This window comes from Diuraphis noxia, unplaced genomic scaffold, assembly GCF_037042655.1.
Source record: "Diuraphis noxia isolate RWA-SAM2 unplaced genomic scaffold, SU_Dnox_SAM2 contig0002, whole genome shotgun sequence".
NCBI lineage: Eukaryota > Metazoa > Arthropoda > Insecta > Hemiptera > Aphididae > Diuraphis > Diuraphis noxia.
Window position 1 is genome coordinate 37,486,416 of NW_028301712.1, and position 22,283 is coordinate 37,508,698.

Here is a 22,283-nt window from a genome sequence, read left to right on the forward strand (position 1 = left end):
CAACTTTTTATAGGCACTAGCAACTGGCGGCCGCGCGGCCGGCTTATGTAGTCTTTGGCTCGCTACAGAGTACACTGAGTACAGATCATATTTTCATACCATAACATCCCGACAAGGCGCCAAGCCGCCAACCCAGTTTGGCGCAATAAGCATTAGATTAGACACTCATTTACGGTACGATACCACATTAATTCGTAACACAATGATAAAATAAATACTATAGTAGTATGGAATTGAGGATAAATAAATAAATCGTTAAATGACACTAAAATCGTTAAATCTCGGCTAATGTGGCCTGTAGGACGTTATCTGCACGACCCTACTTGAGACTTGATCATCATATTTGAACATCAAAAAACTTGATCCTATACTCTGCATTTTAACCAAACAAAATAAGCCCTTGGTGAAACTTTAATATTTAAACTATGATGGAAATTAAATTTTATTTAAAAAGTAGTATACATCAATAAAAAATTATAATAAATCTGTTAATGTAGTACACACTGTTTCCGTTCGAGCGAGCGCGAGTTATCATGGAAGGCTTTCTGAAATTGTTGAAGTAAAGTTGAAGTGTAAAATCTATTATCTTCAAAAATTGTGGTGCATAAATAAATAAATAACATCATCTTCATGTTAATAGTTATGGGATAAGGACTAAGGTCGAGTTTGGAGCATATAATATATAACATAGATGGGCAGATAAACTTCAAGCTAACGTTGGGAACTTACTTCAATAATTCGGAGTGAAGAACTAAGGACTACACGGTACGGTGTTTTTAAGGCACAGAATTCTATATTAAGCATTAAGTACCTATTCAGTATTCATAGATTAGTATATTTAATATTAGTACCTATTTCAGCATAGAAGTTTTTTAAGCCATTTAAGGTCATTCTTGTATCTCGTATTCTCGACTCTCGTTAGTCATTAAGGATAACTTACAGATTTTTTATCACTGTCGGCGTTGTTGTGTAAGGTCTTTGGCACCAATCAGCTGATTGGCCAAGTTGTTTTTGTGTTTGATTTTCTATCTTCCGTTCGGTCAACTGTTTCACTCACACACTGTTACCCCGTCCCATCAAGCGGTCTTCGTCGCGCCGACGCGCTGTCGTACATCCCCCTCTTGGTCTACCCGGAGATACGATTTTTATTTCGTACCGAAATTCGTTCTCAAAAACACTGAATATTGAAACGAAACACAACCCAATGCATCTATTGTACAACCACAACCGCGGCACCGTCGCTCCGTCGTGAACGAGTATCGCTTTAATTTAACAAATAATTTAATATAATAAAAACAAAACAAATTTCAGACACCGCGTTTTTTGAGACCCGGTAACGTGTTATTATTTTTATACCTACTCAGTACTCTCTTTCGTATTATCATAATCAGAGTACACCGAACGTAGCCAGAGCAATTTTTAATTAATGGCATGTACCTATGTAGTTTAAGTCACTCCTAAACATACTTCTAAACGTGCACGATCAGAAAGACAAACAGACGCCGCGCCCCCGGTTGCCGTGTTCGAGGTCTATATCATTGTTACTGTTTGCTTTGCGTCATTTACACGCGCCAGTCCACCGTCTCGCCGGCGTGTACACTGAAACAAAACGTAAACAATACTCCGTTGGCTTGCCGCCGGTCGTGTATGTGTAATACAGCCGTCGGACTCCGGACGTCTTTAACGCCATCCCGTGAGTATGATAATAATTTTATGACTGACATGGGAACATATTCGTCGGCTGGTGGGTTAAAGTTGGTGTAATAGATAAAATTTCAGGGAACACCCAAACACTGGCTGCGTCTGTCGCTGTAATATCGTACATAATCACATTAGTACGGCGGCTGGTCGCATCAACATGCTCGTTACAGTTTAAATAATTCCTAAATACTCACTCTAAGACCGTTATAGTACGTCTACCCACATATTTTGGCGCTCCTGGTGCTGTGGAGGCGTAGTATCGTCGTTGTACAAAACAAAATGTCTTATGTTTCAGGATGACTATTGCGACCCGTGGTCAAACTGTCGGATTGGATTCGGCTGATAATCAGACAAATGTTCAAGTAAGTACTATTTCCTGCTGTTTGGTTGTGTTTAGCTATATGTTATATTTTCTCTGAAACATAGTAATTATTTTTCCTTCTGTAGAATGTACCACAGCAAAATACACAAATCCATAATGTTCTGTCAAACATCAACATTTTGCAGCCTCAGGCCATTGAGTCACATCAAGTGCCCGAACAGACTATCGAAGACACAACATCAGCAGATGACAGTGTTGAAAATTATGTGGAAACCAAAGAAGAAGAAATCCTTAAAGAAGACGAGATGGAGGAAGAAGAACTGGTATTTCCCATTATTAAACTAGTTAATTTGGAAGAGAAGATACATAGCCAACGATGGATTGTACCAGTATTGCCTGATCAAGAGTTGGTATCGTTGTTGAATGTCTCAATCGCATTTTGCAAAAAAGGATTAGATGTCCACAATGAAGGATGTCAAAAATTTTTTCGTGATGCTATGGTGTTATCATTTACACGAATATTAACTGATGATGCTGTTAATAGCTGGAAAGTAAATATTCAACAATACATCATGAATAACTGTATGAAGTTAGTAGAACTGTTGGTGCTCAAAATTGACGATGACAACTTTCCATTTCTAGAGATGTTGGGGATGTTGTTTAATCCTTTAAATAAGTAAATACTTAATACTATCTCTTAAACTGTTGTTGATTTTGTTTATCAAATTTTTACTTGCCAACAGATTCCATTTATTCAACTGCACTAAACATTCGGATTATTTACCAGAAATTGATACAAATGGTTTTGATTTATATGCAAGAACACCACCTGATTCTAGAGCTCCTAAAGGCTGGCTTGTTGATCTGTTAAATAAGTGTGTAACTGGCAAAAAGTTGATTACTTAATTTGTAATTTTTCAATTTACTACTTTTCAGATTTGGAGTCTTAGGTGGTTTTCAAAAAATATCTAAACGATTTGAATCCAATAAAACTCTAACTATATCAATTATCTCTGGTCTTATTAAACCATTTGGAAGTTGTTCTGAACTTTTAACTGAACCAACAATTCTTAAGTACTTTATGCCTATTGTGGTATGTAAATTTTTAAGTATTTTAAACCTGAATTAAATTAACTATTATGAATTTATAGGAGAAAATACCTAGTTTATTGGATGTATTAACTGACGATGAATTAAAAAAAGAAACCAAAAATGAAGGAAAGAATGATGCCATTTCTTCTATAATAAAGGCTTGTAAACAGCTTGCTGTAAAAATACCAAAACAGGATGATTTAATTAAACAATTAGAGACTTTTAGGCTTAAAATGTTACTTAGGTAATTTATGTATAAATATTTAACTATTACCATTAATATTATTTTATCATTATATGTTAACCTTTTTATGTACATTTTTATAAATAGATTATTACAAATATCGTCTTTCAATGGCAAAATGAATGCCTTAAATGAAGTTAATAAAGTTATTACCAATGTCACATACACTCCTCACAGGCATATAGATCATGATGAAGAATATTTAACTCCCGAGAAGATGGCTGTGAGTTTTCTTAAATATGTATAATAATAACTTAATCTATTAAAATATAATTTTTTTATAGAAATGGATCAAAGAAAACAATGTACTAGAGATAGTACTTCGAGATTCTCTACATCAACCACAGTATGTTGAGAAACTTGAAAAAATTATACGTTTTGTGATTAAAGAGCAAGCATTATCGTTAAATGATTTGGATGCATTATGGGCAGCTCAAGCTGGGAAACATGATGCTATTGTGAAAAATGTCCATGACTTATTAGCAAAGCTTGCTTGGGATTTTTCACCTGAACAACTTGACCACTTATTTGAATGTTTTCATGTAATATTAAATTACGATATATTATTTATTTTTAAATGAATACTAAATCATTATTCACTATAGGCTAATTGGACTAATGCTAATAAAAAACAAAGGGAAAAATTATTGGAACTTATAAGACGACTAGCTGAGGATGATAAAGATGGTGTTATGGCTCATAAAGTAATTTAACTTATTTAAAACAGCATAATATTTAGAAATATTAAAAACAAATAATTATTTTTAAAAAAAGGTGTTAATGTTGTTTTGGAATTTGGCCCACGGTGAAGATGTATCAACTGAGATAATAGATCAAGCACTATCTGCCCATGTAAAAATTCTGGATTATAGCTGTGCACAAGTAATGATACTTTTTATATAGTAAAATAGTACTTATAAAATGTTTATATTAATTAATTAGGACCGAGATGCACAGAAAACAGCATGGCTTGACAAATGTGTGGATGAACTTAAAAGTAATAGTTCATGGGTACTTCCAGTTTTAAAACATATGAGAGATATATGTATGTTATATGATTCTTCACCAGTGGGAGCTCATCAAGCACCAGCGCATACTTTGTATCGGTGAGTTATTATTGAAGTATATTTATAAAGTAGGTAACTAATATCCCTATTATATTTTATTACATAACATGTATAATCCCAAGTACAGTAGTATTAAAATAAATGCAGTTTATTAATTTGAAGTGAGAATTGTAGTTTTAAACTACATTTAAGCATCATATGATCAAGAAGATTATTAGAGCTTGCTACAAATGATAATAATTAACAATATCTACAGTTCTATGTGCTTACTCTTTATACATTTACAGACAAGAGATCATTGCACGTCTTCAAAATAATCATACTTTAGTATCTTTGGTCACAGATAATTTATCCAAATATATGGATGATGTGAGAAAAGTTGCACAAGGTAAATTTATTTTTATTTTTAAATAAACTATTTTAAAATAATCAATTTATTTTAGAAAATCATAATCTTGATCCCGCTAAATATTATCCTGATGGGCGCTATTGTCATTTACAACAAGTTCAAGAAAGATTGTATTTCTTAAAATTTTGTTTAAAGGTATACTCTAAATAAATACTTGATAGAATATATGAAATATTTTAAAGAGACATTTTTTAATTGATATTAAGGATGGAAATCTTTGGCTGTGTGCTGAACAAGCTCATCAAGTTTGGATATCATTAGCTGAAAAGGCGGTGTTCTTAGCAGATCGTGAAGCTTGTTTTCGTTGGTTTTCAAAATTAATGGGAGAGGAACCAGACATTGATCCCTCAATTAATACTAAATTTTTTGTTAATAACCTCTTGCAGCTTGATCCAACATTACTTACTGAAAATGGAATAAAGTATGTAAAATTATTAATATTTGTTTACCACTACTTTAAAATGTAAACTATCTAAATACTTTCTAGATGTTTTGAACGATTTTTCAAAGCAGTCAATGTAAAGGAAGGAAAATTATTGAAAAAAAGACGTTGTTATCAAATGGAGAATATAGATTTAATTGGTGTAGATTATTTATGGAAAGTGGTGACTAATTGTACTGAAGACATTGCAGCACATGCAATACATTTGCTTAAAGAAGTCAACACAAATCTGGCTCCCAGACTTCAAGCCAATCCACTAGAATTTCACCAAACATTTGTGGCTGAATGTTTAGAAAGGTTGCGTGCTCATTATGACACAGTAAGCATTCTATCAAAACCATTAATGAACAATGATGATGTGATTGAAAGAAACACAGAAATAACTAAAATGATCAGGGTTATGAAAGTGTTGTATGAGTATTTAGGAGAATGTGATGCTTCGTTTAATGGAGATCGTTCTTTGTTGCCATTACACAGGTATATATCAATAGTATATTTCATCATTCATCATAAAAATATTAATCAAATTACATTTTTTACAGAGCATGTCGTGGAAAACATATAACAGTAATTGTTCGTTTAACAAATGCCAATCGCTCAATAGTTGATGATCATGAACTTGTTATGCATAGTAATGATAATATTTCATGTGTACGGCGTCAATTATTAAAGAGGTTAAGAAATAGTGGAACAATCACAGCTATGACTGGTTGTATGAATATAAAATTAGATATATTTCCTGGTAGTAGTATTGACCTCACCACTACATTAGACGACAATAAACTTCTTGGTGAACTCCCTTTCAGAGATAAATTGGTAATATTTTTATAGATTAATTTATAATTTGTTTGTTTAACCATTTATTTTTTTTTCAGTACCTTAATGCTAGACTAGTGTCATCTAATACAAATCTAGCCAGTTCGCCAGATAGTAGTTCAGATAGCTCTATCACTAATAACCAGCTTCTGTATGATTTTAGCTTAAATATGGATGCAGAAAACTGTTTACCTACCGTGGTATGTATTGTTAATTTATTTTTAAGAGTATAATTAAAACTAAATAAAAATATAATTGATAGATTATTTCTGAAAATCCAAAATATGTTCATTTCTTCCTACAAGTATCAGACAAGGGTATTGAAATTGAAAATCAACAACTTCGAGAAGCTGCCCGATGCATTTTAAAATTAATACCCCCCGCAGAATCTACAATCAAAAAAATAAAGGTATTCTTATTTTTTTTTATTTTCTATAATATTATAATGAAACTACATTTTATGGCTCAATAATTCATATTATCTTATCAAATATAAAATTAGCTGGTTTTTGTTTTCTTTATTTGTACACATTAGCAATTAAATATGAAATAAATAACCATTGATGTATAATACATTTATTTAAAATATATTTCTTTCATTCTTCTTAGGAAGACTTAATACTCACATGCCATGTTATCTCCATCTTATCATCACATAACATCAATAATTTAACATTCAGAAAAATTTGTTGACTCAATATTTTAAATTTTAAAATGGACATGACTAGCTTCAAAATTATAATATTTATAAAACCTCTTGAGTGACTAGAGTTAATATTTTTACCTTAATACTTTTTGGTTAACGCAACTACCAACTAATAATACATACAGACTTGACAGAGTCATTCGCTTATACAATTTAAATCTAAAATGTCCTTGATTTTTTGTAATGTAAAACCACCTTGAGTCGGTGAGTAGGTCTTTAAATAACCTAATCTTACCTCGAGAATTAACTATGTGATTTTACTTATCAAATCAAGGGATATTTTGATGTAAATTGTTCGAGCAAGTAAAAGAAAATGTAAATACTTAATATACAACACTCAGTGAATCCACTGTACATTTTGATGTTTCAATAGTCATAATCAGGGCTCGGAAGTTCTAGCAAATGCATATTTTTATTGGTTGGTCTTAGGACATTCAGAGTAAGAAACAAAATTGTTTCAAACTTCTCTAATGTCATATACAAAATTTTATTTTGCTAATTTTTGCATATTTGTGATTTTTAGTGCTATTTTGCTAATTTTGAGTTTTAAGTACTATTTACAAGCATATTTTATATAAAATGAAAATAAACTAAATTGTATTGAATAATGAATATGCTAACGAAAACAAACAGTAGGTAGGTACATTTTAGATACTATTGCCGATCGTACAGGTTATTCCGTTCATTTCCAATAATTTAGTTATTTTTAAAATTTTATCAAATGTACTGCAGTTATTGAATTCGTTCGAAGGTTAGATAGAAAATGTTCACAACAGAAAATGTTCCAGAGTCGGAAAATTGCCTACTTTTCAAATATTTAGTATATCATATTTTATATTAAACTTGTATAATTTAAAAAAGTCTAAAAATTAGTTTATAAAAAAATTTTAAATAAAAAATGTTTGTTAATGAAATTTTAATTTGCATATTTTCCAATTTTAAGTGCAATTTATAGCGCTTATTGTGGTGTTTTTAAGTGCATATTAAAGCGTTAAAAAATTACTTTATCAGTGCTATAACTTCCAAGCCCTGGTCATAATATATATTTAATTCACAATCTGGTTATAATAAATAAAGAAAAATAGTTAAAAATACATAAAAAATTTATTTCAGAGATTTTTTACTCATCAATCAGAACATGTTGAAGGAAATTTAAACATAGATAATATCTATTTTACTAGTTCCTCATCTCAAAATTTATACAACTTAGAGGTAAGTTTTAATTATTGATGGATATAATAGTTGAATTACATTATTTAAAACTATATTTATATTTGTAGGTGCTTTATTCTATGTTGTTACCTGCCATTGATCCAATGGCAGATAAAACTCTAGAATTTCAAACACATTTTATAACAAGTAGTCATGCCCCTGAAATTATTCAAATGCTGGTATCAAATAAATTCATCTTAGAAAACGATCAAACTACTAAACGGTAAAATTAATAACTATTAATAAAATACCATTACAATTTGAAACTAAACTTGTATTAAATTTATTTAGATCCATTTATTTAGTTGTGCTTAAGATCTGTAGACTTGTATTATGTGTAATGGGACAAGTTATAACACAATTATGTCAATCATCTGGCTTAGTAATGGGAACATCAAATGATAATGAATGTTGTTTGTATAAAGGAGTAGATGTAATTGACCAATGTGATGATACTTTGGCTTTAATGAAAGAAGCATTTGGTCTGGTACCTAATCCCAATTTGGAGTATATGTTGCGTAGTGTTACTTCTAAACTAGCACGAAAATTCATTGATAAAATTGCTACTGGTTGTGACACTCTAGAAGACTCTATAATAGCTATCAATAAGTCCTTATCAAAATTTATGCCTAACCTTGATATGATTTGGACTACTATTCAGTTAGCATGGGCAATGGCTGGAGCTAATCAACACATGCTCAATGGTCAATTAAACAATGCAGATTTGCATGATAATTTAAATGGAAGGTCCTTAGAAATGGAAGATATATGTGGTATGCATTTGAAAAATTATTATTAATTCTAATTTTGTTTTACTATAAATGTATGTGTATTGTATTTCAGTTTGTAAAGAAGCATTAGAAGTATTAACTCTTTGTTTATTTTTAAAGCCCAATTATTTAAGTCAGTTAATGGAGAAAAAAGATTGGCAAATATTCCTTATTGATTTAATTTTATTGGCTAATAACAGGTATTTAATTAGAAAATTTTCAGAAAATTATAAATAAATTTTATTTTTTTATGTGTTAAATACCTTAATGTTATATTGATATTTGTAGGCAAGTTCGTTGTTCTGCTGCTGAACAATTTTTATTGATAATTAAGTTTAGCTGGAGTGCTGAACCATTGTTATCTACCATTTCACTAATGTTTTCTGTTCTTAATGATACTGTACTGAAATTTGCTCAAAACTCGTATGAGTATTTTCATGTAAGTTACTGTGGTATAATTAAATGTATTCAATGATTTTTATTTATCAATTTATTTGCTTTTAAGGTTTTGACTTACCTATTAAATTATGCTAGTCATGAAAAAATTCCTGTGCCAGATTTTGAAAAGTTATTAAATAATGAAATAAAATGGTTAAAAAATATAAGAGAGAAAATAAAAACTGATGGTGACTCAGGAATAGAAGAAGTGATTCTTGAAGGTCACCTAAATATAACTAAAGAGTTAGTGCAAATGATAAGTATTGAAAAACGTGATGAAATCGGGTCCAATGAAGCTGCTGGCATAATGTTGATCAAAGAATTACTTGAAGATTTTATTTTTCCTGCATCCAAGTTAATGGAAGATATGACCAAACATCAAGCTATTGAATTTGTTGATATTGAAGTTACGCCTGTTTGTAAGTCTCCAAATTCTACAAATGCAGCTTTTGATCTTATTATATCCCTCTGCATTGGCTGTGTATCAAATTTAAAGTTGACTGTTGAAATTCTTACTCAATATTTTTATTCAGGTAATTATATCAATGATTTTTATGAAAATAGACTTTAGATTGTTATTTTATCTCTTCAGAACGTGAAGATCCTTTGGTTGAATGGGATTATCTACCTATGATGGGTGCAAGAACAGCTCGTGGTTTTGTTGGGCTTAAAAATGCTGGTGCTACTTGTTACATGAATTCTGTATTGCAACAATTATACATGGTACTTCCTATACGATTAGGAATAGTATCAGCATACGGGGCTGCTATTGATGCAAATGATGATTTTAATGCTGATGACAAAAATGATAATGAGGTTTTTATTTTTCTATTGCATATTTGAATATTTTTTTCAAATATTATAATTACTTAAAGCCTCATACTTGTTATTATTTTTAGACTCAAATAGACATTATTGAAGACCGTTGTAAATTTGATCAATCCAGAAAAGAATACAACATTGGTATATTAAAACAAGTACAAGCTATATTTGGACACTTAGCATTTAGCAAGGTTCAATATTATGTACCTAGAGGACTATGGAAACATTTCAAGTAATTATAATTCTTTGGATTTTTGTAAAAAATGTGTAATTACATTGTTTTAATAGATTACAAGGTGAACCAGTGAATCTTCGAGAACAACAAGATGCTGTTGAGTTTTTTATGAGCCTTGTAGAAAGCTTAGATGAAGCTCTTAAAGCATTATCCCAAGACCAAATTATGAGTAAAACACTCGGAGGTTCTTATTCAGATCAAAAAATATGTCAGGGTTGTCCACATAGGTATTATAAAAAAAAGTTTCTGTTAATTTATTGTATTTATTTACTGTTGATTATTTTATTGCAAGATATTCAAAAGAAGAACCCTTCAGTGTTATCAGTGTGGATATAAGGAATCATTCAAATTTAACTGACTCTCTAGAACAATATGTAAAAGGTGAACTTTTAGAAGGAGCTGATGCCTACCATTGTGATAAATGCAATAAAAAGGTTATTTCAAATTGATATCCTTTAGGCTTTAATTGTCACTAATTGTATGTGTGATCATTTTTTATAGGTTGTTACTGTTAAGAGATTATGTGTAAAAAAGTTACCTCCTATTTTAGCTATTCAACTTAAAAGATTTGAGTATGATTTTGAACGAGTATGTGCCATAAAATTTAATGATTATTTTGAATTTCCAAGAAACTTAGACATGGAACCATACACAGGTATTTAATTTAAATTATTCTAAGTGATAATAATGTTTGTTTTTTTAATAATCATAATAATTGGTCGTTTATGTAATTTTTATATTTCATAGTTTCGGGGTTAGCCAAAATTGAAGGTGAAATAATTGATTGTGATTATGATGAGTCTCAAAACGAAAATCATACCAAGTATCAATTGACTGGTATAGTTGTCCACAGTGGTCAAGCTAGCGGAGGACATTATTATTCTTTTATTCAAGACAGGTATATATTTTAATCTAACATATAATTTACCAATGTTTAGACCCGATAATCCATAATTTTATACATTACTATTAGTAATTAAACTTGTGCACAAAAAATAGAATTGTTAAGAACATCAAAAAAATTTAATATTCTTCATCCTTTATTTTTAGAAAGTATAAGCTAGACCGAGTGATAGATTGGTTTTCATACTTAATTTTTAAAATAATTATTAAAATATTGTATTACACAAAATTTAGTAAAATATTTTTCTTTTTTATTTATGTTAGTAATTATTTAATGATTTTCAATGAATGTTTTATTATTTCTTATTATTGAATTCTTTAGTGAATATTTAAAAGAAGAAAATCATTGTTTTTTATAGATTTAACTGTCAAAATGAAAACATTTTATTTTAAATTGATTAAAACTAAAATGTTGACTTTGGCGAGTATTGTTTTTTTTGTCAAATTGAGTACTTGAATTGTTAGAATATTCTAAATTAAACGAGTACTAGAATATTAAAAATTATGATTACCTATTAAATAATAATACAATTTGTCTTTTATGTCTTAGAAGTGCAGAAGGTTCATCTAAGTGGTATAAATTTGATGATGGGGATGTAACTGAATGTAAAATGGACGAAGATGAAGAAATGAAAACTCAGTGTTTTGGAGGAGATTATATGGGCGAAGTAAATTTTCTTAAATAATTCCTTAACAATTAAATATTTATTCATTTATTAACAATTTAATTTAGGTTTTTGATCATGCATTAAAAAGAACCAGTTACCGTAGGCAAAAACGATGGTGGAATGCTTATATGTTATTTTATACTAAAGTAGATGGTAACAACGAATTACTAGTTAATGGAATAAGAAACCTTAGTTTAAGTAAGTTAAAAAAAAATGAGTATCTTTAATATGAAAGGAGATTTAACTAAGAAGGACATGTTTTATTTGATGGACAAATAATTTTATTTAAATTCTTCAAATAGATAATCTGGTATAATGTTAAGTATACATTTTTATTTATTATTTTATAGGCGATCAACGTTCAAGTAATAGTTGTATTAAAATGCCTTCATGTATTAAACATAGTGTTCAACAACAAAATATACGGTTTTTACACACTCGTAGTCAGTATACTGAGGAATATTTTAAATTCATTCGTAACATTGCTACAATTAATGCACCAAATATGGTTGCTTCATCTAATGACTTACAACAATTGCAAATAGTAAGTAAAAATAAAAAATTAAACATAATTTTCTGCAAGTATTATGATTTGTTATATAATTTATTTAACTTATTAGGCTACGGATCAAGAAGAATTATCGTTGTTGTCTACTCAGTTAGTGAGTAAGTTTATATTTTATGTCGGTCTACATACTAAGAAATCATTAAGAGGAAATGCCATGGAATGGTATGATTTATTAGCATCACATATTTGCACCTATGCATCTGTTCGTGCTTGGTTTGCTAGAAATATATTGTTTAATCATCCACAAAGGTATATCAATTGCATTTTAATAGTTAATAACATTTTACAAATTTTTGTTTTATTTTAATGTTTAGATTTGCCGAATATTTATTGCAATGTATGAGCTCTGAAGTGCGATCATTTTTCATTAAGCTAATTGCATATTTAGCTCATTATTCTCTTCAAGATGATCCTATTCTTATACCAGCTATTACTTCCAGTAATATTATTATAGTGCATAATATATTAATATTACTTTTTTTTTATATCTAAAAATATATTTCTTTTAATTTTTAGATTCTTTATTAGATACTACGGCTTCATTAAGTGACCATTTAATTATTGCTGTTTTAAGTCTGTTGCAAAAAGAAGTTGGCGAACATACTAATAGACATTTGCCACATTATTTCTCATTTTTCTGCATGTACTGTAATTTAGGTATGGCAGAAAAACAGCAACTTTTAAAGGTGTGTATATAGTTTCATAGTTATTGTGGTTATATTTATTAATACATTTTCATTTTAGTTAAATGTAGCAGCAATATTTATCTTGGTAGCCATTGATGAAGGCCCCGGTGGATCAAACATAAAATATCAATTTAATGAAATCAACAAATTACATTCTGTGATATCAATTTTAGTGCGGTGTTGTGATTGTACAGAAAAATGTGTATCCTCTGCTCCTGTAAGTACTTAAAACAAAAATAGTCCTTGGAATCTACAACCACCAGATTATAAATGTAATTTGGTTTTCATTTGGATTTGAACAGATGACCTGCAATGTGCAAAAGTACAAAATTGAATGGTTAAACCATGACTATATTTAATCATTGAAAATTTCAGGTTTATCAGAAGTTATTTTTTATTTTTCAGACATAAATTAAATAAAAAATTATGTAATCGCTTTGTAAAAAACATTTGAAATTTTTTTCTTTTTAGCAAAAAACAATTTTTATTTCTTTTTAGAACGAATACTGAAGAAGTACTAAAGTATATTCTAACTTTTTAGAAAAAATAAATAACTAACATAGGTAGTTATTTGCTACTCTAATAAGTATATTACCAATTTGTTTGTATGGACTTATTATCTCATAGAAGACATACAGACAGTTGACTCTGACACAGCAAGCCGATCTCTGTATATTTCTCCAATCTCCACTCATTTTACAGATAATATTCTCAATTTGGAGTTTTAACTATTTCTTCATCTCGAGTGGTCTTATCTTGCACAAAACCAATTTCATCTGTTAGGTGAAGATAATGATAATACATACGTGTGTATTGTCCTCTTAATATTAATAATTAGTTGGCGGGTATTAGCTCTGGTATTATAAATATATGGAAAATATAAACATGCATAGCTCCACTATGAAGATTGAGCATGATGAAAACCAGCTTTAACTCTGGTTGTGACTCTCAATGTTATCTCTAAAATGTGTTGTTCACTTTTGTATTTTCTTAATTAACTTGGTTTCCTTATTCAGTATTCTAATCAATTGATTTTTATAGGGTACTCCTTTCCTACCAAATCCATTTGCAGAATGTCAACCATACCTAAGAAAAGTTCCTCAACAAGTTAAAGAGAGTATTTTTGGTCGAATATGGTATGTATTGTTTTTAAAATATAATTGTATAAATAAATATTCATATTAATGAAATACATATGTTTTACAGTTATTTGAAAAAACTAATTGACAATTCTCAAATGAATGAAGAAAGTATGAAAATGCTACAATTTGTTTGTTGGGAGAACCCACTGAGTAGTAGTATGGTTTTAACTGAAATATTATGGCACATTATGTATACATATTGTCAAGAGCTCAAATTTTATTTGGATTTACTATTTGTTATATTAAGTATTGAAGATTCATGGCAAGTTTTACGTATTCAAAACGCCATGACTGGAAATGGTTAGTGTTATGAATTTTCTTTTAATTGCACACTACTAAATCATATTTTATTTATTTTAGAAGATAGAGAAGGTGTCCTTGATACAATATTGCGTCACAAAAATCAATATCAAAGACGTTCATATCAATGTATCAAAGGATTAGTTGGGTTATTCATGAGGATACCGATGGCTCATAAAGTTGTACTGCAAAACACAGATCTCAAAAGAAAATGGGTGGAAGCAGTTGATTGGCTTCAGGAAGAACTTAATAGAGTACTATTGTTATTTTTATTTTGTTAGTATTATCTCAACTTACTCTTGTTGTATTTTAGAAAACATTGACTGGAAGCCAATATAATGCGTATAATAGTTGGACACCCCAGTCTAATGAAAACACCAATAGTTTCTTCTTAGAAAGATCAACCAGTGCTCGTAAAGTCCTACAAAAAGCATTTGAGTTCTGTCCATCTGAAGTAAATTAAAACTAAATATATAATGGATTTAATCAAATGTTGCATTTATAAAAAACTCATATCAAATTTTAATATTCCGTTTAAAGGATTTTTCAATCCAAACATTGACTACACAGGATATAGAAGATTCATCTGATGAAGGTGACGAACTGGGAATCCAACATTCTTCTAATACAATGTCAACTCTGGGGAATGAACCTTTACAAGTAGTTCCAGACATTGTACCTGAGTAAGCTATTTGTATAATTTATTTAAAAGAAGCATATTATAAACTAACATAATTTAAATATAGGAATGATGACGATTATGATACTTCTGTTCCTATTAACTTCAACGGTATAGATGATTTTGATAATGGTGAGAGTAATAACGTCGAATTGGTTAACTCTCGAATTGTTGAATCGTCAACGGATATGCATTAACAATTGGAATACAAGTTATTGTTGTTTGGATAATATTAAATGATACATCATATTATTATTTATAGAATATTGTATTTTAGTCCATTTGCAATTATATAGTTATCATTTAGCACAACCAAAGCGATCAATAATTATTTCTGTACACGACAATTTAATGAATATTATAACGATGTGTCTTAGGTTGTTAACATTTGCTGACCTAATATTAAATTTTAGTTTTTTAATTAATAATTAGTAAATATTCAATATATGAGTTTTGAAAAAACAACCTCCCGTACAGAAGTTTATCGCTGACAGATTTTATACTTGAAAAAAAAATTGTTTTATGCTGTAAAGTTATTTTGTGTACAGATTGGAACCATGCACATTCAAGTTGTTATGTATACATGTATAAATATATACTTCTGCGTGAGCAAAAATCCTACACTCTTTATACTGTCTTTTATTAAATTTTTATTATTATTATTTTTGTTGTAAAATGTACATTAATTTTGCTTTTTTACATTATTATCATTATTACTATTATTATTATTATTATTATTATTATTATTATATTTATTAAAAGTTGTCTGTATTATCTAGCTCTCAATATATCAATACCAAGTTTATATTTTAAAACACCAGCGTTTATATATCATACAAATATTGTAATGGTACATTTTCATATTTTTAAATTTCAATGACACATTTTTGTTGTATGTAAAATAATGTACTCCTTTATATGAAGAAAAAAGTGATAATCGATTTATAAGGTTTTTTGTGTGAAATTCAGTTTACTTATTATGTATTATACTGATTGTAAATTGTTATACATAATAAGTATACCATTTAACCCACATACTATTAATAGAAACTCAATTATAAGGTATGCTTTTTACTGAATTTATTGAGGATAAGTCTTATTAATGAAGTTTGATAATTTTTTATGTGTTCCAGTATCATAATTCAATAATAATATTTTATTATTATATATATTTTTTTTTTATTTTGTGATAACTTTCATAACCAAAAGTATGGTAAGGCTGGAATTAATGTTTGTACATTGTTAACTACTGTTATGAAAAGAAAAAGTGTATAAAAATAATTATGAAGTGTATTGCATTTAATGTAATAAAAAATGATATTTTATAAAGAATATCTTTATAAACATTGATGTATTATTATTCTATTTTATGTTGCACCAAATCCATTTTGAGTAGACTACTTTTACCTCGTTGGTATCAGGTTATCAGAAATGTTTTGTTTAGTTTGAATTGGATAACAGGTGTCTGGATCACTGAAGGCTGTTCCTCGTATTATAGGTTATATAGCCAGTATAATAATATATATTATTATCAATTATAATTTATTACTACTATTACAATGTTACTTGATAATAAATTTGTTATATGCATAAACGCCTTGTAAACGGGTATCTAGGTGCTCAGGCACGCAATTGAAATTTGTTTGGGGTGCAAATAACACCATAAAAGACAAATGCACCGATTTTACAATGTGTTTTAGATTCTGAACAGATCAATGAATGTATTGATTTTACAATGATATGTGTTTTTTTATTTAGTTTATGTGTGTGTGTACAGTGTGCACGATAAGTAATCAATATAATGCTTCGATTTTCAACTTCAGTAGGTTTTCTGGTTGGAAATTGAATCTAGTTAATGCATTGAGGAAGTCAAAAATCGAATTTTGATATTGATGTAATTCTGAAACAAATTACCATAGACACGTGCAATTTACAAAAAATTTCAAATCTTTTAAAGTTATTTATAGACATTCAAAGTTTTTGATCGTTTTAGCTTTTTTTTTTTATAAATGATAGTAAAATTTTATTCTTTCGGTAAAAAGCTTCAACATTTAATACAAGGGTCCAAATAAATTGTTACAACGACAGTTGGAAAATATTAAAAATTCATAGGCACTTTTTATTTTTAAAGTTTAGAGTTCAAATTTTGACAAAATATATTAATTGAAAATTTACAAATTACTTAATTGTTAAAAATTTATAAAACGTTTAATTTTAGTAAATAAGAATTGAAAATTTAAATCAAGGTTCCACGTAGGTAGTTAATTCTGTAACAAAAAAATCTAAAAATTATACACACAAAGTTTTTTTAAGTTCAAATTTGGAAATTACATATTAAATAATCAAGGATAACAATTTTAGTTATTTTAAAAGTATTATTTGTGAGTACTTAATATTTCTAGAGTATATTTTATACTATAATAGTTAATGCCGTTAATGACATATTAATATTTTATACTACATTGTATATACTATGAATGACTAGGTGAATCGCGTACATAATGAATCTGATTTGATTAATTTGGAATTTATTTTATGGGTGGGTACTGGGTACCTACATTTTTTTTTTTTTTTTTTGAAATAATAGCATTAAAAACTATAAAATATCCTAGACAGACAAATCGTTTCTGCTCAGAATCGTTTTTTGTATACAATGATATTATATCATTAAGTTCAAATTAAATACCATCCATTACAGTAACTCACTAGTAACCTACTGTACAACAGAGCGACATCTACTTTTTTTTGTTAATCTAGTTGGTCAAAAGAAAAAAAATTCTAAGTGGTTTTCAAAAAAATTCTTTTGATTTTGTTTTGTAACTCTAAAAAGAATAATCATTGAAACATGAAACTTTTACTGAATGTTTATATTAGTTTGATATCTGTAAATTATATGTTAGTATATTTTTATATTATTATTATATGTATGGTACTGCTTATCACTTATCAATATAATGACAGGTACCGAAGCGATTGTGCAAACGATACAGTATGACAATGTTCGTAATAAAGTTGTATCGCGAACTACTTATTGTCTAATAAATAAATAGTGTATAAAACAATAATGTAGTCAATAATGAAGTATTCTATAAAATATTCAGAATATTGCGAAAACTTTTTAAGCTATTTATAGGCATAAGAAAATTTAGATTTTTATTAGTATTTTTTAAAAAAATATTGAAAAAAAAATTCTGTCATAAAAATTGAAAATTTAATACAAAGTTCTTCATAAGTTATTGTTAGCAAAAATCAAAAAAAGATAAGCGTAAATTCACATTAATTTTTTATGAGCGCCTGAATTTAAAAATTTGATAAAATTCATCAAAATCCCAAAAATTAACAAATTTCATAAAAATGTATTATTTGGATCTAAGATTAGAAATATTTACCGAACGAAGAACGAATGCATTGGCAGCAGCTCCAACAGACTGAGCACACGAAGATGCACTCTACAGTGGACCGCGATTACTGACGGACTTTATCTATATTTTGTATTTGATTGTATTGTATTTATTGTATTAATATTTTATTTTTAAGGCAAAGCATCATAATTATGTATGTATGTATATGTATTAGCGTTTAATTAAACATTAATAAACGATGGCAGCAGGGGAGTAGTAATGTTCACACAGATCCTCCCCTGCTGTCGGTTCAAACGGATAAAAAAAAAAAAAAAAAAAGATTAGAAATATTTATTTAGATTTCTCTTCAGTTTTTAAACATATTTTTACAAATTTTAAACTGTTAATAGACATTTTCAAATTATTTTGTAGTTAAAAAATTTATAAAATACTCAACTTCTATACCTAAGGATTCTCATAAATAGTTCATACTTTAACCCAAAAATCTAATAAATATAAAATACAGTTCTTTTATAACAGACATTGTAAATTAAAATTTAGACAAAAAATAATGATTTCCGTTATTTTGATATAATTTAAAAATATTATTTATGGGTAATTGAAACTTCTAGGGTAGGTATATAAACTACTCTAATTATTTACTTACTTATTAGGTTATTAAGTTATTACCTAATATCTATCTATATTATAATTTTTATTCAATGACATTTTCAAACGCAATTTTTTCGACAAATTTAACTTATCTTAGTACTAATGTGTAATAGTAAAATAAAGTACTTTAATTACAATAATAAAAAATATTATACTTAGTAATATTATAAGATGAAAGATTACTGTCTTCGTTCAGAATCAACTTAAGAATACTATAATATCATATTACTGAATTCAAATTTAATACATCCATCTCTAGACACCTAACGTACAGAAAAGTTTTGCCCACTTACCCAATTTTTTTTTAAATTGGCTTTACATTATTTCTTATAAAGAGATTTATTATTATTATTAATGGATACAATTATTGAAAAATGTGTCAAATTGTAAAAACAGATACATCACATGAGCATTGTAGGCGATTAAATTATATAAAAATATTAAGGCAATAGCTTAGAATTTAAAAACTAATGAATCCAGTGAGGTATTGGGGCTATGGTAGGTGCTTCATTTGAATACCGTCTATAAAGCTCATTTATATAATTTTGTCTGTAGATACCAGGAGGTCTAAAATATTAAAATACATATACACATAAATTTAAATAAGTTCATACATAATAATGTAAATAATCAGTGACATGATTATTAGAGATTTGATGGGTTGATGTTATTTTATATTTCTATGTATAGATATTATATTCTGTTTGGTAACTTTTTAAATTTCCTATATGGCACTATTTTTGAATGGATGCTGTAAAATTATACACAACAGATTTTTTTTTTTTAGTATCTCTAAAATTGAATAATAACCCTCAGTAATAATAGTTAAAATCATAGTTATAAATTTATAATCAACTATTATATCTGTGGTTTAAATACACTAAGCATTCGTTTTAGTGATTGTTACAATGCTCGATTTAGAAAAAAAATCAGTTTTAATTTAATGCTCCAACGGATCTCAATCCAAGCAACACATTTAAAAGCCGTACAACATGAAAATGTTCTTATTTATGATAATTTATAATTGATCGAGAATTATTGTGCTGTAATTACATTATTTTCTATAGTTTAGTCCCAACACTGATTTTTTTTCTTTTTCAAAATTTGTTTTTAAATAAAGTCTTATATATTATATGATATTTAAAAATGTATATCTCTTAGAATGAATTTCTAACCATGCAATTGTAAGTTGTATAGTTTTTATACTACCTAGCTACTGCAAAATGATGGATTGCGCTTGCTACATCATAATTTAAAACTTCTACTAAATAAGAAATTATCAAAAATCCTGTTCGGTTAAAACCATGAGTGCAATGAACACCTAGTAAAAAAAATATATTGTTTAGTTGCAGACTATATAGTTATTTATTCTTACATGAATGTAGTTAATTAATTATAACCTACCTATAAACTGAGTAAAATTGTTTTCTAGAAAATTATAACAAATATTGAAAAAAAATTCAACTGTTTTTCGGTCAGGAAAATCCCCATGACCAACACAAGGCATTTTTTTATAAGCACATCCCATACCTTCCACTTCCAGTTTGTTGTAGTAGCGTGTAGTATTTGTGAGATCAATCCATAACCCAATATTTTGCTGAAACAATTTTATACATTTACAAAAGTGGCATAACCGCATAACATTATATTATATTATGATTAATAACAGTAGGATACTTGATTAAATTGGTTAAATTTATTTTTATTTTTTGGAACCCAAAAGTAATGTATATTGTACTATCTATTTATTATTAACAAACCTAGTAAAAGCTAGAATAATTAATTGACATTATATTTTTAAAATTTAAGCATCTTATTTCTATTAGAAATTAATAAGCTGTTGTTTAATACGATTTTAGAACAATAATATTTTATATTATTAAATACCTGAAATGACCACATATGTCTAAATACCATTTGTGGATTAAATCTCTTCATGATTGCTATTTTATTGTTATAATTGTCATCTAGTGGTGTTTTAAACGCCACAAATGAATTGGCCACTGACGTAATAGCTATATTAGGGCAATTCATCCAATGCTTAGGGATTTTCAGATTATTGTTTGATGTGATCTGTCTGGGTCGATAAGGGCCATAATTATTAACTCCTGCAAAATACTTGAATTTAATTTATAACTTATAAAAATATTTCAGTGCCTAATTGATTCAATATTATTTGAATTTAGAATCTATCTTACATAACATATTGTAATAATAATATATTTAGACACATATTAGTTTTACCTGACATTTTTGTAGATACAAGTAGGGTACGTATGTTTAGATAGCAACAAGATAAAATCCTGTGAATTGTTATAGTGTTACATATAAGTATTTACACATGTTATTCAAATTTAAAATTTCCAGTCAAAGACCGTTCAACAGGTTGTAAACACGGACTAAGATATTATAATCAAATGTATCACTGGTGATTATACCATACCATTTGTTCATTCATGGTTATAACCATAGACCGGCTGCATAATTCGTGTTCTGAAAAGTTACCAAAATATTATCACAGATTATAATATAAAAATAATATAAATATTATATTTTAAGGTGCGTCCCCACAGAAACGCACGGCCGTACGAATCCGTTCGTACGTCGTTTGGTCGTATTTACCATATTATGTTAAAAGCCATGCAGTAAAATCAAAATTCTTTTGATGCACCGCTACCCGAGCGAACAAGACAAGTCCACACACGTACGAATGGTGTTCGTACCACAGAATAGGTGAAATCAGAATATTCAGAATGGACACCGATAATTATTTTACATTGGCTCTTATGGAGAGTACGGTAATTTGAGCTAAAGTGCCACCAGTGTTCACAAAAAGTACAATGACAAAAATATTGTACGTAATAATTTTGTATAGAAACATATTCAACGTTGGCGGTTTATTTGAAATTTGGTTATATTTTAGAGTATATTTCATCAATATCAGTTAATTAAGATCAGTTTTACCAAAAAACTGTACGCGAAATACATACATATTACATATATTTCTATTCTATATTCGATTTGAAATGGAAATAAATTAGATTCATA

The 22,283-nt window shown here is 28.2% G+C and overlaps 2 protein-coding genes across 6 annotated transcripts; one reads left to right on the forward strand and one right to left on the reverse strand.

Annotated features, from left to right (window-relative positions):
• Nucleotides 1-582: 582 nt before the first annotated feature.
• Nucleotides 583-16,568, forward strand: faf (ubiquitin carboxyl-terminal hydrolase-like faf). 3 transcript variants are annotated; one of them, XM_015510052.2, is made up of 44 exons: nucleotides 583-765; nucleotides 1,446-1,693; nucleotides 1,997-2,063; nucleotides 2,149-2,699; nucleotides 2,767-2,898; nucleotides 2,960-3,116; nucleotides 3,175-3,359; nucleotides 3,447-3,582; nucleotides 3,644-3,901; nucleotides 3,965-4,063; nucleotides 4,134-4,241; nucleotides 4,302-4,465; nucleotides 4,714-4,814; nucleotides 4,870-4,970; nucleotides 5,042-5,256; nucleotides 5,323-5,754; nucleotides 5,820-6,093; nucleotides 6,153-6,293; nucleotides 6,356-6,502; nucleotides 7,913-8,011; nucleotides 8,080-8,234; nucleotides 8,303-8,784; nucleotides 8,855-8,981; nucleotides 9,070-9,220; nucleotides 9,287-9,752; nucleotides 9,812-10,035; nucleotides 10,119-10,273; nucleotides 10,330-10,503; nucleotides 10,569-10,710; nucleotides 10,778-10,931; nucleotides 11,024-11,174; nucleotides 11,730-11,847; nucleotides 11,913-12,045; nucleotides 12,198-12,391; nucleotides 12,468-12,664; nucleotides 12,730-12,854; nucleotides 12,932-13,101; nucleotides 13,160-13,318; nucleotides 14,143-14,237; nucleotides 14,308-14,543; nucleotides 14,604-14,797; nucleotides 14,857-14,997; nucleotides 15,084-15,226; nucleotides 15,290-16,568. In XM_015510052.2, the coding sequence occupies exons 3-44, from the start codon at nucleotides 1,998-2,000 to the stop codon at nucleotides 15,417-15,419; spliced, it is 7,782 nt and encodes a 2,593-aa protein (XP_015365538.1). In that variant the 5' UTR covers nucleotides 583-765; nucleotides 1,446-1,693; nucleotide 1,997; the 3' UTR covers nucleotides 15,420-16,568. The 3 variants fall into 3 exon arrangements, with proteins under 3 accessions (XP_015365538.1, XP_015365539.1, XP_015365537.1); XM_015510051.2 differs by lacking the exon at nucleotides 583-765 and adding an exon at nucleotides 1,128-1,333; XM_015510053.2 differs by lacking the exon at nucleotides 1,446-1,693.
• Nucleotides 16,569-16,950: 382 nt separating this feature from the next.
• On the reverse strand, nucleotides 16,951-22,012 carry LOC107162894 (mRNA-capping enzyme-like). Of its 3 annotated transcripts, XR_016190493.1 has the most exons (7): nucleotides 21,858-22,012; nucleotides 21,480-21,728; nucleotides 21,123-21,343; nucleotides 20,640-20,832; nucleotides 20,445-20,556; nucleotides 18,612-19,802; nucleotides 16,951-17,122 (listed from the first exon to the last, which is right to left on the reverse strand). XR_016190493.1 is itself a non-coding variant. In XM_015510035.2 (6 exons), exons 2-6 carry the CDS (start codon nucleotides 21,484-21,486, stop codon nucleotides 17,092-17,094), a joined length of 564 nt encoding a protein of 187 aa, XP_015365521.1. In that variant the 5' UTR covers nucleotides 21,487-21,728; nucleotides 21,858-22,012; the 3' UTR covers nucleotides 16,951-17,091. The 3 variants fall into 3 exon arrangements, 2 of the variants coding, with proteins under 2 accessions (XP_015365521.1, XP_015365520.1); XM_015510035.2 differs by lacking the exon at nucleotides 18,612-19,802; XM_015510034.2 differs by lacking the exon at nucleotides 16,951-17,122 and having other exon boundaries at nucleotides 17,321-19,802.
• Nucleotides 22,013-22,283: the final 271 nt, after the last annotated feature.